Raw genomic sequence first — 16,393 nt, 5'->3', positions numbered from 1 at the left:
TACACAGTTCTTGAGGGTATTGTTCACATTGTAATATATGTAAAAGGCCCTTCTTGGCACTGTGCATTATACAACTTCACTGAATATATGCAGCAGCTCTTCTCACAATTTAAATGCATTAATATTCCACACATTTCTATCTAAGGACCTCTCTTTTCATACCATAATAGGCTCTCAAAATCAATGGATGGACTCTATGCTAATCCTGTTTTTTAGCTCAAACTGACACTGATAGCCTTTCCATATTTTTAACCTAGAGCTCTCTGCTGAATTTCATATTTTTCCCTAAATGTCAGGTAGAGCTCACAATATCAGATTGAACTTAAAATCTTTTTAACCCATGTTCTTCCATCCTCTCAACCTAAACTATATCCATATCCTATATTCTTTATTTCAGGTACCATCTGAGAGCCATCTTAAGTTCTTCCTTTAACTTTATTTCTTTTATTTAATTAGTCAACTAGTCTTACAGATTCTGCCTCCTAACCCAAAGTTTTCAAATGTTTTGATCTTGGTACCCCCTTATATTAAAAGTTATTAAGGACCCAAAGAACTTTTGTCATATGTGTTATATCTATTGATGCCTATATTTTAGAAATTAAAAATAAATGTTTATTTATTTATAAATAATACTACACTATTATATATTGACATAAGTAATATTTTGTGAAAATAACTATTTTCTAAAACAAAAGATGTACTGAGAACAATAGCATTATTCTAAATTTTTGCTAAATTCTCCTCAGTGCTTCTGCATTGAATTTATTGTGATATATTGTTTGTGTAAATTCAGTATTACTCAAATATATAGTTAGAACAGGGAGGAGGGTTTTTTTGATAGTTGATACCATGTCAAAACTCAGCCCATGGTGGTTTAATGATGAAAGGTTAATTGTGATGTGGAATCTGATATCATGTCAGTGAACTTTTTATTCTATTACATTGAAATCTGTCATGTATAACTTCATGCAGTGGAAAATTTGATTCACTGAATTTTACAGGTATTCCAAATGTTGACATAAATCATTATACAATTTTTTTAAATTACACTTATTAAAACATCACCAATTTTAGTGAGAAAACTTTAAGTAGTAGGAAGCTATCAAGCTCAAGTTTTGTTTCCCTTACAACATTTGGAATACCTGTAAAATACATGAAGGGAGCCTGTTACTTTAAGGCTTAAAGTAACAGGCTCCCTTCATGTATTTTTGAGAAAATGTCTGCTAGATAGCCTTTTATGTAAAAGAGTGAAAAGAGTGGATAGTTCACTTGAAATTCAGATAAATGTGTTTTTTCTCATGACAACCACGTTCAGTATGTAGCAGGTGTGCTTTATGAAAACTTTCTAATTTATTACTCAATATTAAAAGAAGTTTAATTAAAGGTCATGGTTTAATAAAATCAGTAATTTTTATTTTTCAACATATATATTCTTAAGTAAAACCATATTTTCTAGTGTAGGGGTGGGGGTGTGGTGAAGAATACAATGATTCTAGTACATGGTTTGGTGCTACTGCTTTAACTCATGCTAATGTGTTAGCAGTTTTACCCATCATTGTTTTTAAGCTGTCGGTGCAAATATCCACCCAGTAAAAGGGATCAAATAACTACTTAAATAACACTTTGGTATTATTATGGAAATAGTTTTGACCTCATAGATGGGCACCCTGAAAGGATCTTAGAGTCCCTTAAGGGACCATGGACTGTACTAGCACAACTAGATAAAATCCAAATTCCTTCATAGAACATAAAAGGTCCTATGTTATCATACCTACCTTACTAACTTCTACTCCTATTGCTATACACTTACTCTTTCATCCAAGCTGAATTTATTTATTCCCTATAAATATCATAATATCTACAGTTCCATGCATTTGCATGTGCTGTTCTATTAACCTGGAATATTCTCACTTTCAGTTCCTACCTACACCTCCATCTGTGCACATCATTTAAAAATTGCTGCATATTACTACCTACAAAAATTTTATAGTTTGTTATAATTTTAAATTTTGTCATAGAATTTATACTGTTTTATAGTTATTTTGCTTATGTATTATTTTCTCCCATTAATTTGTGAGCTGGTGGAGGTCAGGAAGAGCTCTGTCTTTAAACTCCTAGTACTTGCCAGGGGTGATGTTTTAGTAATCATTTAATCAATGTTTGAATGTTTTAATGAATTTCATAAAAACGTATAATACTATCCTTTGGTAGAGTTGCTGATGAACAGTAAAAAGGCCCCAGATGGACAGAAAAAGAAAATAATATATGGAGTGGGGCAAAAGTAGGTTTACAGTTGTGAGTACACAAAACAGTTTATTCTTGTATTTTTATTCATTAATTATTGTATTATTTTTCATACAACTGTAAGCCTACTTTTGCCCCACTCCGTATATTATTTTCTTTTTCTGCTCATCTGGGGCCTTTTTACTGTTTTGCCCTGCCCTATATATGCGTCTCAGCCACTTTATTGGATGACATAATATATCTTTATTTCCATAATTTTTGCTGTAAGTAAAATTCAAGGGAACATTTCAGTTTATATCTCTGAAAAGTTGTAATGAATTAAATTATAGTCAAATTTTCAAAAATTAACCTCCTTTAATTTATTAGCCTCAATGTCTAATAAATTTAGTTTTTTTCTAATTTAGCATTCTTAACATGAAGGGGGAAATACCATGATATTCCTATATTTTTATTAATATTTTAAAACTAGTATGCCTTAGAATACTAGGACTACAAAATTACCTTTTAAGTAGGTTCTCTACTTTGTTTTATATTAAAATTTGGTTGGTCATATTTTGTATCTTGAGCTTAATATAGTAAAATAAAATCTTGTAAGAGTCTTCTGTTAGAAAGGCACCTAATTAAGTCTCACTTAATGTAACCTACCTATGAACAGCCTGTATCAACAAAAAGAACCTCCTTTAAAATGAAGAAAAAAATTTACCAAGATTTTATAATATATAAAACTTCAAAAGTTAAATTAAAATGTCTGTATGTAAAAAATTTTATTATCCACCATTTATTCTGCAGTTATGTAGATTTAGTGAAATCCAGATTACTAAAAGCTAGTTTTATAGATTGTACTTTCCTGCATATTGACCATTTCATTGTTCATTAGCATCTGAGTAGAGGAAATACAATAATTTTTAAAAGTAATCACGTTGGGCCTCACTAATTTAGAATTTATGATGATTGAGATACTAGACTGAAAGGTATCTTTTTACAGACTATAGGCTAGATGTTGCCTAGTAAATTAAAGTTGTTTATAAAATTAAAACAAATTAAATCTTTCATAGACCTTTAAGTACTTTATAATGGAATTGTTGATTATAAATCATGCTTTTAAAGCATTTTATTTGATTAAGAGCCAGTAATTAATTAAAAGCTAATAACTGAGACTTCTCCACAAAGATTCTGAATTAGTGAGGTATGTAACATATAGTCAGATTTATGTCTTTTCTGTTTTTGCACAGATAGCTGCCCAAAAAAATTACTTTTGGGGATTATGTTTTGAATTCTTACGCTATTCAATCCATGGTGGCATCTAACTTGAGACACAAGTGGTTTTATTTACATACTTCCTTAAAAGATAATATTTTAATTCCATGGATTTAAGCAAATTGTTGATTGTAAAATATTCATAATGATTACCTGAAGTAGGAATTAGTGTTATTGGGTTAGTATATCTATAAGAGTAATATCAAGTTGCATATTTACTTCATAAATTTCTTTTGAAAGTAGTTCCCTTTGTACCATTATTTTTTATATAAAAGAATACATTGGAAATTGAAAACCAAAAAATATATAGTGATTTTGCTCATGAATTTGTTTTCCAGCATTCATTTACTACATACATTGTCATCTATTGGTTCTTTTCTTTATTTCATAATTAATTTGAAAATTCAGCATTTTTTATCTAATTTAACATTTTCATATTTTTAAAGGTCCCCAGGTGCATCCAATTTTTCAACTTTACCAAAGATCTCTCCTTCATCTCTATCAAATAATTATAACAACATCAACAACAGAAAGTAAGCACTGAATCTTAAAAACTCTTTGTTTAATTGATCGCCCTATTGTGGTTGCAAAAATTCTCTTGTATCCAAAATTTAGGATAAAAGTCTTAATGCACTAATTGAATTTTTAAAAATTACTGGTCGGATTTTCTAGGAGTAACTTCACAGGAAAGAACACACAGTTACAACCCTTTCCTTGATATAATACATATACTACAGTAATTTACTAAAAGTGAAATAAAGCACTTTTAAAATGCTACATTATAAACACAGAAATCTGTTAGATTTACATTCTAATACATAGAAATTTGTTAGAATTCAGTTTTTTAGAAAGAATATAAATTTCAGTTGTCATTTTAGAACTAAATATGTAATCACCTACAATCCTCTTATATAATAAAAAGCTAATATGCAAATCGACCAAACGGCGGACCGACCGGTCGCTATGACGCGCACTGACCACCAGGGGGCATCTGCTCAATGCAGGAGCTGCCCCCTGGTGGTCAGTGCACTCCCACAGGGGGAGCGCCACCCAGCCAGAAGCTGGGCTCACGGCTGGCAAGCACGGTGGCGGTGGCGGAGCCTCTCCCACCTCCGAGTCAGTAATAAGGATCCCTCGAGGGCTTCCGGACTGAGAGAGGGCGCAGGCCAGGCTGAGGGACCCCCCTGAATGCACGAATTTCATGCACTGGGCCTCTAGTATATAGTATTTTTAAAAAGTGTGTATCAGTGATTCTCAACTGTAAAACATACATGTTTTTACGTTTATTATAAAAAGGCAATCTGTGTTTCTTTAAAAAGTTCAGAGAAACAGTTCCCTTGCCCCATCCTGAATAATATTTAGAATCTTGGAATTTGTAAAAGTTAGTGGAATTGTGTGCTTTATTAAAAATAACTTGAACTTCACCAGATCATCTGATATGGGTGTATGACCTTGAAAATTGGCATGGTTTTTATTTTATAGAAAAGGATAAAAAGAAAGCTTTTATTTTAATTAGTCCAGTCAAATTATAGGAAGAACATTAACCCAGACATGATTATCCTTTTTCATTTCTTGGCTATAGACATTGTGGTTTATATATTAGGTTAACAGTATTTAGGTAGTTAAATATTTATACTACTTGTCCAGTTCATAAATGGCATCTGATTATCCCAAAGAATAAATTCAAAAAGACTAAAGCTGTGTGTTAAATAATCTTTAAAATAATACCATTAATTGAATACATAGGTTTAATTAGTTTTCCCTTAAAATTCATATTTGGGTTAATTGACAAAATTTGTTTAACATGCATCTGAATTATAAATACATAAGAATAGCCAAAATAATTTGGAAAGAAAAAATCATGAGAAAGTATTAATCAAATATCACAACCTATTATAAAGATACAAGAATTTGCACAGCATAGTGTTGACACAGAAATATACCTACAGATCAACAGACTAGGTAAGACAGTCCATAAACAGAACTTTATGTATAAAAGAGTTTAATGTGATCAGAAAGGATTCTAGACCGATGGAGAATGGAGCAGGTTATCCAGGATATGTAGGGAAAATTGGATAGCTATTGAGAATTTTTTTTTAAAACTTTAATTACTTTTTGTTAGGACATAAGAATTAAAAGGTAAATAAATGGAAAAATGACTTGCTATAAATGGCAAATTAAGAGTTAATATTCTTAATATATCATGTTCATAAAATATATGAGAAATAGTCTATTACGAAAATATGCAAATGATGTAGATGGGAAATAAAAATAAAAGGATTAAAATATACTAATATTTTAAATGTTCAAATTTACTACTAACTGGAGATATGTAAATTTAAAACCATAAAAATCTTCATCTACTTTCTCCCACCTCAATATCATTGGGAAAAATTAAGTGATGAATATCTATTCTTATGAGGATTCTGTTTGAGTAATTATTAGTACAAGTTTCCTAGAAAATAGTTTGTTGTATGTATTAAGAAGATTTAAAACATTCATTCCCTTCTTTCAGTATTCATAAAAATATGTGCACCATAGTCTAATAGCATTACATTGTAGTGTAATAGTGAAATATCGAAGACACGATGAGTATCCAAAATGGCAGTATTTTATGTTCTATTTTAAAATGTCTATCCATAGGTAAAAGAGTAAAATGAAATATTCCCCTTTAATCTGGTTTATGTTTTGTTTTTTAATATTAAATTTATCAAAAATAATTTTTTCATAGGAGATAAAATATTACTTGTGTTTCTGCCATTGCAGATGGCTCCCATATTCACTATAAAATAATTCAGTTCCAGGTGTAACATGTATTTATAGGTATTCTTTGGAGATATTTTTAACATTGTATATAGATTGTATTAAACATGGACTCTATTTTGACTAGAGTCACTATGTTAGTATATGTGATCTGTTGTGTTTCTCTTTGTCTTATTTCCCTGTTATGGTAAAAATATGACAGTAAAATCTGATCTCAAAACCTCTGACTGCAGAAAATGAGAGGAATTGGTGTGTTTTCTTATTTTCAAAACATGATTAACTAATGACTTTACTCCTATACTAGATTATATATTTAACTATTTATACTTATCTTTTTTAGGCAGTAAAGCAGTCCTTTCATATTAGGAAACTTTAAGCAAATAGCTACGGAGGTTATCACCGCGATTAGTAAAGCTTACCCTTCTTAGTAAAGAACAAAATTTAAACATTTATAATACAGAAAGTTTTTTTTTCATTTTTAAAAATTTTAATGTGATCATAGTTATCTAAACAATTATTTTACATAAAATTTATTTCTTAATTTTCCATTCAATTTGTGGAAATAAGTAGCAGCTTAAGACTTCAGATGGAAATAGCATCATTACCCATTTTATATAAAACTAGAGGCCCAGTGCACGAAATTAGTGCTCTTGTGGGGATCCCTCAGCACAGCCTGCCCCCTTTTGCAGTCCCAGAGCCCTCAGGGGATGTCCAGCAGTCGGACATCCTTACTGCTGCCGCAGAGGTGAGAGAGGCTCACACTGCTGCCCCTGCGCTCACCAGCCGTGAGCCTGGCTTGCGGGAGCGTACTGACCACTGGGGGTAGCTCCTGCGTTGAGCGTCTGCACTCTGGTGTTCAGTGCGCGTCATAGTGACTGGTCGTTCCGCCATTTGGTCAGTTTGCATATTAGCCTTTTATTATATAGGATGGGTAATGACCTTTTTGAATTATGTGCATTTTTGAAACTTGATATATGTGGAGATATTCTACAAGTATAAAGTATATATTAAAATCAGTAGTTGTGACCCACAGGTTTATATGAAACTTATTACAAATTCAAGACTTGAATTAAACTATATACATTACTAAGATAGACCATTTTTATTTATCTTCAGGAATAAAAATATTAGTTATAAGGTAATACAAAGTATACTTTGAATTATTTAAGTTTAATAAAGTTTTTATTGAGGACTAATATTATGAGGAACCAGTAGCTGGAATATTGTTTTTTTACCATATAAGTACATTTTTAATATGTACCAAATTTATTCTCTTTTTATTTCCTGCATTTTTCTCTCTCACTACATTTGTCTTAATAAAAAACTACCTTAAAAAAATTTTTTTAATGTATTTATTGTCTCAACTCTTGGCATTCCACCTCAGAATATATTTCTGTTTTTCTGTTAATTCATTTAAAGCTCTTATTTGAAATGTAAATGACTCCCTGTAGGACATTAAGCTAGGAAAAGGACCTGGGTTTTGGAGCCTGCCAGAGGTAGCTAGCCATCTGGTTCTTAACAAGTTACTTGCTGAAAGCATCATTTCATTAACTGCAAAGTGAGCATAATTATAGATATGAGGATTAAATAATAGATGTATAAAGTTTATAATGTCAAATCTAAGTACTAATTAAAAAGTCAGACTAAAATTTTTATAAAGAGACTAGAGGCCCGGTGCACAAAATTTGTGCACGGGGGGGGGGCGGGGGAAGGGAGTTTCCATCAGCCAGGCCTGCACCCTCTCCAATCTGGGACCCCTCAAGGGATGTCCAACTGCCTGTTTAGGCCCGATCCCACTGGACTGCTGGCTTCCAACCGCTCGCCTGCCTGCCTGCCAGCCTGATCACCCCCTAACCCAGGGGTGGGCAAACTTTTTGACTCGAGGGCCACAATGGGTTCTTAAACTGGACCGAAGGGCCAGAACAAAAGCATGGATGGAGTGTTTGTGTGAACTAATATAAGTTTAAAGTAAAGGAGTGGAGGGGAGAGCAAGAGAACCGGTTAGAACAGCCGGATCCAGCCCGCGGGCCGTAGTTTGCCCACAGCTGCCCTAACCACTCCCCTGCCAGCCTGATCAACACCTAACTACTCCCCTGCTGGCCCGATTGCCCCTAACTGCCCTCCCTTACCGGCCTAATCACCCTAACTGCCTTCCCCTGCCAGCCTGGTTGCCCCTAATTGTCCTCCCCTGCAGGCCTGGTCCCCCAATTTCCCTCCACTGCTGGCCCAGTCACCCCTAACAGCCCACCCTTGCCAGCCTGGTTGCCCCTAACTGCCCTCCCCTGCTGGCCTGGTCCGCTCCCCCCAGCTCTCCCCCCCTGCTGGCCTGGTTCCCCCCCCAACTGCCCTCCCCTGCTGGCCTGATCCCCCCCGAACTGCCCTCCCCTGCTGGCCTCATCACCCTCAACTGCCCACCCTTGCAGACCTGGTCACCCCTAACTGCCCCCCCTGCTGGCCTGGCTACCCCCAACTGCCCTCTCCTCCAGACCTGGTCATCCCTAACTGCCCCGCCTGCTGGCCTGGCTACCCCCAACTGCCCTCCCCTGCAGGCCTGGTCCCCCCCAACTGCCCTCCTCTGCAGGCCTTGTCTCCCCCAACTGCCCTCTCCTGCTGGCCCGGTCACCCCTAACTGCCCTCCCCTGCTGGCCTGATCACCCACAACTGCCTTCCCCTGCAGGCCATCTTGTGGCAGCCATCTTGTGTCCACATGGGGGCGGCCATCTTGTACCACATGGGGGTGGCCATCTTGTGAGTTGGAGTGACAGTCAATTTGCATATTACTCTTCTATTAGATAGGATAAGGGCTCAATGTTACCAAAAAAGTTACATTTTTAATGTATATTTAAGGTGATAGAATTATAGTACAGAATTAACCTAGTGAAGTACTTAAATTCCCATTAAGATTACTGGCAGGCTTATTTATTTTTGTGAAGTAGCATAGCTTTATAGGATGAAGGACTAGCTTACTCTCTTCAGGGAAAAAAAAGCAGAAATAGTCATGAGAAAATAGGTTTCCATGTACTTTGTCAAAGCATTTAAAGAACTGCTGGTTTTAGTATTTCCCATTGCAAACTTTAATACTTGATTTAGAAAGCACATAAAATGTGGATTATAAGTGACCAATCATGATAGTTTTAAAGTATTTTTTAAGTTGATCAGTTTTGATTGTCATTGTGCATCTAGACTACCTCAATCTTTGGAAAAGGCTTATACTTACCCTGACACTTAAAATGTAGAAGTCCTTTAAGGATTCAGATTTTAAAAGACAAGATAATCTGTCTTGCATGACTCAGTGGTTGAGCATCAACCTATGAACCAGGAGTCACAGTTTGATTCCCAGTATGGGGCCTGCAGGAGGCAGCTGATTGATGATTCTCATCATTGATATTTCTATCTATCTCTCCCTCTCCTTTCCCCTCTGAATTTAATAAAAATATATTTTAAAACAAATTTTTTAATAAAGACAAAATATAAAACTAAATTTCCAAATAAATTTTTGTTCATTTCTCAGTAAATAGGAAAAACTATTCCAGCAAATCGCATCCTGTTGCCACAGAGAAGAATAGAGCTTCCAACATCCATTTGTGTTATGTGTAGGAGAGGCAGATATATCTGATATATACTTATAGAATAAGCATGTAAATATGCTTTTAATCTTTTCGCGCGCGCGGGTGTGTGTGTGTGTGTGTGTGTGTGTGTGTGTGTGTGTGTGTGTGTGTGTAGGTAGGTGTAGGCATGAACTTGCATTTGGGCATACCTTCCCTGTACACTCACAGATTGCTTAAAATTTTATGTCTTTATAGCCAGAATACATGAGTTTTTTAATGTATAGAATGTGTGGAAAATATAGACCTTGCTTTTTTTTCATATATAGCACTTCTTAATAGAAAGAAAGAAAACAGGATTAAGTTTTTTTTGTTGCATGTCTTCGAATTAGATTCAAGAATCTAGTCATCAGTCATTGAGTGAACATATATTGAATTGCGTATAGGTGCCTTGTACTTTATTAGTTAGTGGGAATATAAAATATTAATTATAAGGCTACTGATCTACAAAAAACAAAAGATGCTTGAATTCTATTTGTTTCATACTTTTTTTAAAGTTTAAAATAAACATATAGCTACAAGACTAGCAATTCTGAATTTGAATTGATCTAGGTTATATTTCTTTTGGGCACTGCTGTTTTTGTTCAGTCTTGGGGTGGGTTGTTTTGTTGGGTTTTTTGTAGTCTGGGAGTTGGTTTTTTTGTTTGTGATGAAGGGGGGTGTTTTCTTAAAAATGCAAAAATATTAGGCTACCATTGTGTATATAATTTTGGTTGATGTGGTTTTGTGTGTTTTACCTATTTATCTTGGTGTGTGTGTGTGTGTGTGTGTGTGTGTGTGTGTGTGTGTGTGTGTGTGTGTGTGTTACTAAAGGCTTTATTAGAGCAGGCTGTGGCAAAGTCCACTTAAACTGTTAAAATAATAAAGTGGAAGTATAGAAGCTACAATATAATGTATTTGAAATTATAAGTAAAAACTACTTTTAAAAAAATAACAACAAATTGTAAGCCATTTGAAGTCATGTTTATTTGTAGCAGTTTTTTAAAAAATTTACACTATTAAATTTTAAAAATTTGATTCTTGTTCAGGTTTGTACTAATGAACTTTTTTTAATGATTGAAATATGCTTTTAAATTATGTCCAAAGTATCCATTATATTGGATACTTTGGATATAATTTATAAGGTAACCTATTACAAATTAAGGCAGAATCCATATTTTTTCCAGAAAAACATTTATTACATATAAAAAGAAAGAGGCATTATTTAATTTATTGATTGACTTTTCTTAGTTCTTTCTAAAATTACCTTGATATTCTCAAAGATTGATATCTTTTCAAGATTAGAATTTATTATGATAGTACAAATTATCCTGAGGTTATATTCATCTAATAGTTAAATAAACTTCATTATTCTAACAACCTAAAAGAAAGAAAAGCCAAATAATTCTGGAATGTACTTGCTTAGAATCATTTCATTTTTGCATTCCTGATCACCCCTGGCTTTTTTCACATTTGAATACCAGATTTTGCTGGTCTAGCCTAGAAACTATAAATAGAATTTTCAGTGCATCAGTACAGTGATGTCACACAGGCCTTCTAAATTCTGGTCTGATCTGTAACTAAGGTCCAACCCTTCATGTTTCTACTACTATTCTCTTACAGTAGCAGGATGTAAAAGGGACATAAATGAGATGATTTATTGCTGCGGGTGGTGTTTAAAATCTAAATGTTTTAAATTTGATGGAGCAATGGAGGATGGAGCAAGCTGTGAAGCTGCTCCAGTTAATCAAGGGTAGAAAGATACAATGGTTTGTTTTTGTTTGTGTGATATAAGATGCAGTCATTTGTTGATTGGATGAGGAGTGTCTTAATTAAGGGAGTATTAAAAAGATCCTGAGTTAAGTGCTTTATAAAAAATTTTAATTACTGACCACCTAATTCAAACAAGTTGAAAGTACTCTGTTCATTATAACTATGTTGTAATCATTGACTGCATTGTGAAAAATATTTTTTGTTTTCTTCCAGTGTGAAAAACTCAAATTATTGTCTCCCATCATATACTGCTTATAAGAACTATGATTATTCAGAACCTGGAAGAAACAATGAACAGCCAGGCCTCTGTGGCCTAAGTAACTTGGGAAATACGTGTTTCATGAACTCAGCTATTCAGGTAGGTATTTCCAAACAATGTGAAACTCGTGTTTTATGAGAGTCGGTAATACAAGAAGAGTAGACTTGGGTTTTATATGTCAGAACATGAGTATTATATGTGTTTTGAGAATTTCTTTTTTCGTGGAATATTTACTCATACACATTTGACTCATTCATTCTAGTGCTGATAATAGAATATCTTTATCATGTTCCTCAATTAGGTGGCATATAATTGATTACCACATAGTGGAAGATTAAATATCACTTCATGCAAAAATGTAATTCAAAACAGAAAACGTAGACTCTCTGAGAAGAAAAGAAAGCTAGTGAGATCTCTACAATATTCAGTAGAAGCCTCTTGGTTGGTTGTTTTTGTTTTGACATTGATGGGAATGTTAGAGAATAAATATTTTATGGTCACCAATCTTCTAATTCTAAATAAAATTATTTTTAAATCTATTTTTTAAACCTTAATGTGAAGTTAAGATTTAAAAAAGTTTTTTACGAACCTCCTTTTGTATACATATTTTAACACATCACTTTCCTTAAAGACCTTTAATTTGGGGATATAAGAGATCACTGCCTTTTTCCCCTGTCCCTCCATGGAGCTTCCCTTTTTGTCCTACTCTTTCTATACCCTCTTCCAACTTAACTTGTTAAATTTTTATGTCTTTGCTTGATTTTAAAGTAACAAGATCTATATATATCTTAATATCACTGTCACTGTGTATAAAATTAGAGCTGGTTATTTACTACCCCTTTTACAAATAAAAATTTTTTCAAGTGCCTGAAATAATGGCACATACTGTTTTTTATATTTAAATTTTAACTTTTTTTTTTTTTTTGCAAATTCTGTACTTTACTTTTAAATTTGCAATTTTCTGTTCTCGATTCATATTTAATACTGAATCTCCTTTGCCTAGGAGGCAGCCTCCAAATATAGAGATTAAATACAGAATATGGCTTGATAAGGACATTATTGCATATCTTTTTTACTATCTAAGAAAAGTTTAGGACTGTTCACCATCCAAAATTATAAATAAATCCTTTTGTAATTGTCTTTATAGCATTCTTGGAAAAATTAGATTTAAACTGTCATCACTCTGTAGATCAGGAATTGGAGGAGTTGGCAATCTTTTAGAAATGTACAAGGGGTCATAATTGGTTAGTTTCTGATTTCTTGGTTTAGAGTTGAGCTTCTCAGTGTCTGTTGCAGATACTATGTCGATTAATAAACTCTTCCATTAAACCTTCTTTGATGAATAATATTTATTCACTTTAATGTGAATTACTTTATTCAAAATTGCTTTTCTAGTATGTTAGCACTAATGAACAATTACATTTTTATCTTTCTGGTAAAGGAGAAATGAAACTCATCGAGAAGAGCAAGCACAAAGCATATTGTCCTTATCTTTACTTAGATAGCAAAGTACAGTGCATTAGTTTTGAGCATTCAGAGATAGGGATTGGGCAGACAAGTTGCAATTTTGTTTGTATATCTCTTGGACTACCCTACTGATCACTGAAAATTATCCTTAATACCATCTCTGAAAAATGTTTCATATAAACAAAGTTTGATATAGCTTGAGGTTCTTTTAAATGTTCTAGTATAGAAAAACAACATTGGTGCTTTATTATAAGGATTAAGAAAATATTTTAACATCATAGGCAATAAATATTTGGGTCTTTGAGAAAAAGCAAGATTATTCATGCTGTGAATCATGGGAGGCTCTGGCTTGCATTCCTTTTAAGGCGATATTACATTCTAGTTTCCTGTGCCTTTGATGTAGGCTATTTACTGTTTGTCTCCATATGGTTAAATTAATTTCTCAAAAATGAGTATTAAAACTAAATCTTCGAATCAGCTATATTGAGCTAGGTTTGGCATTTGTTTAACTTTCTTGTTTATGTTTTAAGGTGTCAGAAACTTCATTTTATTAGTTTTTGCTATTGTTTAAAGTAATTTTATTACAAAAACAATTGGTAGATGTAATGCTGACACTCGTTCTTAGTATGTTTCACCTTCACATATTCTATTTCAACTGAGATGCAGTCATGAGGGTGAGGTTTGTTAGGGTGATAGTATGTTATTTTCTGGTAATCATAAAGTATGAAAAATTCTTGATGTAAATTTCAATAAAGTATTTTAAGCAGTAGATATATTTCATGTCTGTATCTTGGTTGGTTGGAAACTGTATTTTCTCAAAAATAAAACTCTCCAAGCAAATTGTAGAGTACAAATACGAGTTTATATATTTGCTAATTTTGACTTTTAATCCAAATCCAGAATTAAAAAAACTAGTGCTTCAGTTTTATTTTCTTAAATCTTCTGTGATTTTCAGTTGATTTAGATATAAGCTCTCAACCAAAAGTCACACTAATAGGGAATACAAAATTGTAGCCGTAACCTTTTTCCTCTGTTTTATAAACACACGTGTAAGTTCTTAGGTCCACAGATGAAAATGATAAAAGATAACTAATAGAGTAGTTTTTGTTTTTTCAAATTTCCTTATAACTTCTGTGAAATAGAAGACAATTTATGAACATCAGAAAATATTATGAAATAACACTTATACTGATAATTTAAATTTTAATATAGTTTCTTATATTCAGTAATCCTAAAAATATGAGTGGGCATTTTATAGTTTGTGATCATGATTTATGCTTAACCCATCAGTAGCCTTGAAATAGTGAAATCTTTTTGATCGCTCATGATTAAAGATTAAACAACACCAATCTGTGTGATTTAACGTTATTGTTATTCAATTTAATTTATTGGTGTTTAAGATTTTCTCTGATGTGATGGTATTTGTGAGCATTAAATTTTTCTGATGAGTCCAGTACTGTGATATAGTTTCAATTTATTAAGTCAATTTTTATTTAATGTGAGATACTTTTGATCATAAATCCTGACCTTATGGAGATTATAAGCTAGATATTGTCATTTTCAAACTTTTTTGCTGTTTAGCATGAAAAGATTGTAAATTATTACTGTGAAAAGTTTAATTGTATTGTCAGTATTTAAACAGATGTAGTGAAATTGCTTTGATTGGGTAAAGTGTCCAGAGTCCCATCGGCTTTCTTTTCCTTAATGGCCCCAGAAGCATTCTTATGGGATACCAAGAATAGTTTAAAAACCATATTGTGGCCAGAAAGAAAAGTAAAGAACACATCAAAAATTAATAATATAGGTTAGGAGCACACTATGAAGTTACACTGCCTGGATTAAACACATCCCTGCTACTTATTAGCTGTGTTATCCTATACAAGTAATTTCCAATACTCATTTTTTCTTACCAGATGAGGAAAATAATACCTGTATGTAGGAGTTTTGTGGGGATTAAGTGAGTTGATAAATATAAAGGTCTTAGGACAGTGACTGGAACATCATAAAAGAATTAGGTACGTATTAGGTTGATGTTATTTTGTCTGTTTTTAAATTCAAGGAGTCAAGCAGAGTGACTCTGGAAAAACTCCAAATTCCATAGCTTGTTTACTTGTTCTTTCCTACAAGTCTTATTCCATTTTGGCTGGACTTAGTGAATGAAGAAAGAATTGAATGTACTTTTATTTTTCACTGTATTATTCAACAATGGTATTTATCATCTCCCTTTTCTGAACTGTGTCAGTTTAGTTCTCCTTAGGCAAACTGATAACTAAGGGGTATAATAACATGGAGCTATGTATGAATATTCAATCCACAGGGAACTCAAAATTCTTGAGTTCAGGTTATCCCTGTCCACAACTTTCTGAGTAGTTATGATCATAGGCATATACTACCATGTCCTGGTGGTACAACAAAATACTTTTCTAGCGCCTTAAATGTATATTACTCCATTGAGAGAATGTCTAGTTTTTTTATTGGAGGTTATTTTAATTAGCATTAGTTGAGTAGATTCAGGAGCACTCCAACCTTGTCTTTTTCATTGTCAAGGCCTAGGAGGCTCATGATTGGCTTCCTGGAAGAAGCAACTCTTCAGATGGATTTGAAGCAGGGGAGTGATATGGTCTTTTCCACTGGAAAGCAGCATGGCGTAAGATGGTTGTTTTCAAACTTTTTTCTTGGAAATAGTAGGGCTCTTTAAATAGACTCTGGGAAGTCATTGAAAATTTTTATAGTAATCGAGGACCTGTCCATTATTCCTGTCATACAATGTAAAGTCAGTTGTGAATTCCAACCTTTTTAAGGTCACTTTTTTTTCTGTGATCTCTTGGGTTGGGAAAAAAATTACTCAGTAAACTCAAAAGAATGTTTAATAGAAAGTTTAGGGTTAGGTTTTATTTTTTTTAAGACTTAATTAAAGAAAATGAGCAATACTACACAGAGATAACATTCTTTTAGGAAACTAGATTCTCATTATATTATAAAAACAGAGAGGAAAATGATTATTGAAGCGATTATTTCTGTGTTCCTGTACTTCATAGCTTTGAGT

General features: G+C 33.2%; 1 protein-coding gene across 8 annotated transcripts in view; it reads left to right on the top strand.

Moving 5' to 3' along the window:
• Positions 1-16,393, top strand: part of USP15 (ubiquitin specific peptidase 15) — a 127,461-nt gene that overhangs the window by 67,030 nt on the left and 44,038 nt on the right. For 4 of the 8 annotated variants that reach the window (XR_013960269.1, XM_080662440.1, XM_080662439.1 and 1 more), the window contains 2 exons: positions 3,948-4,034; positions 11,835-11,979. Coding sequence is in view for 6 of the 8 variants with exons in the window: in XM_080662440.1 (XP_080518566.1) it covers positions 3,948-4,034; positions 11,835-11,979 (232 nt within the window). In the remaining 2 variants the exon portion in view is untranslated. Of the gene's footprint in view, positions 1-3,947; positions 4,035-11,834; positions 11,980-15,894; positions 15,995-16,393 lie in introns of all 8 variants that reach the window. The other 4 variants (XM_080662442.1, XM_080662441.1, XM_080662444.1 and 1 more) reach the window with 2 other exon arrangements.

This window comes from Plecotus auritus (assembly GCF_963455305.1).
Source record: "Plecotus auritus genome assembly, chromosome: 3".
In the NCBI taxonomy this organism is placed as follows: domain Eukaryota; kingdom Metazoa; phylum Chordata; class Mammalia; order Chiroptera; family Vespertilionidae; genus Plecotus; species Plecotus auritus.
The sequence above is the reverse complement of the archived record's forward strand: the minus strand, read 5'-3'. Positions and strand labels throughout refer to the sequence as shown.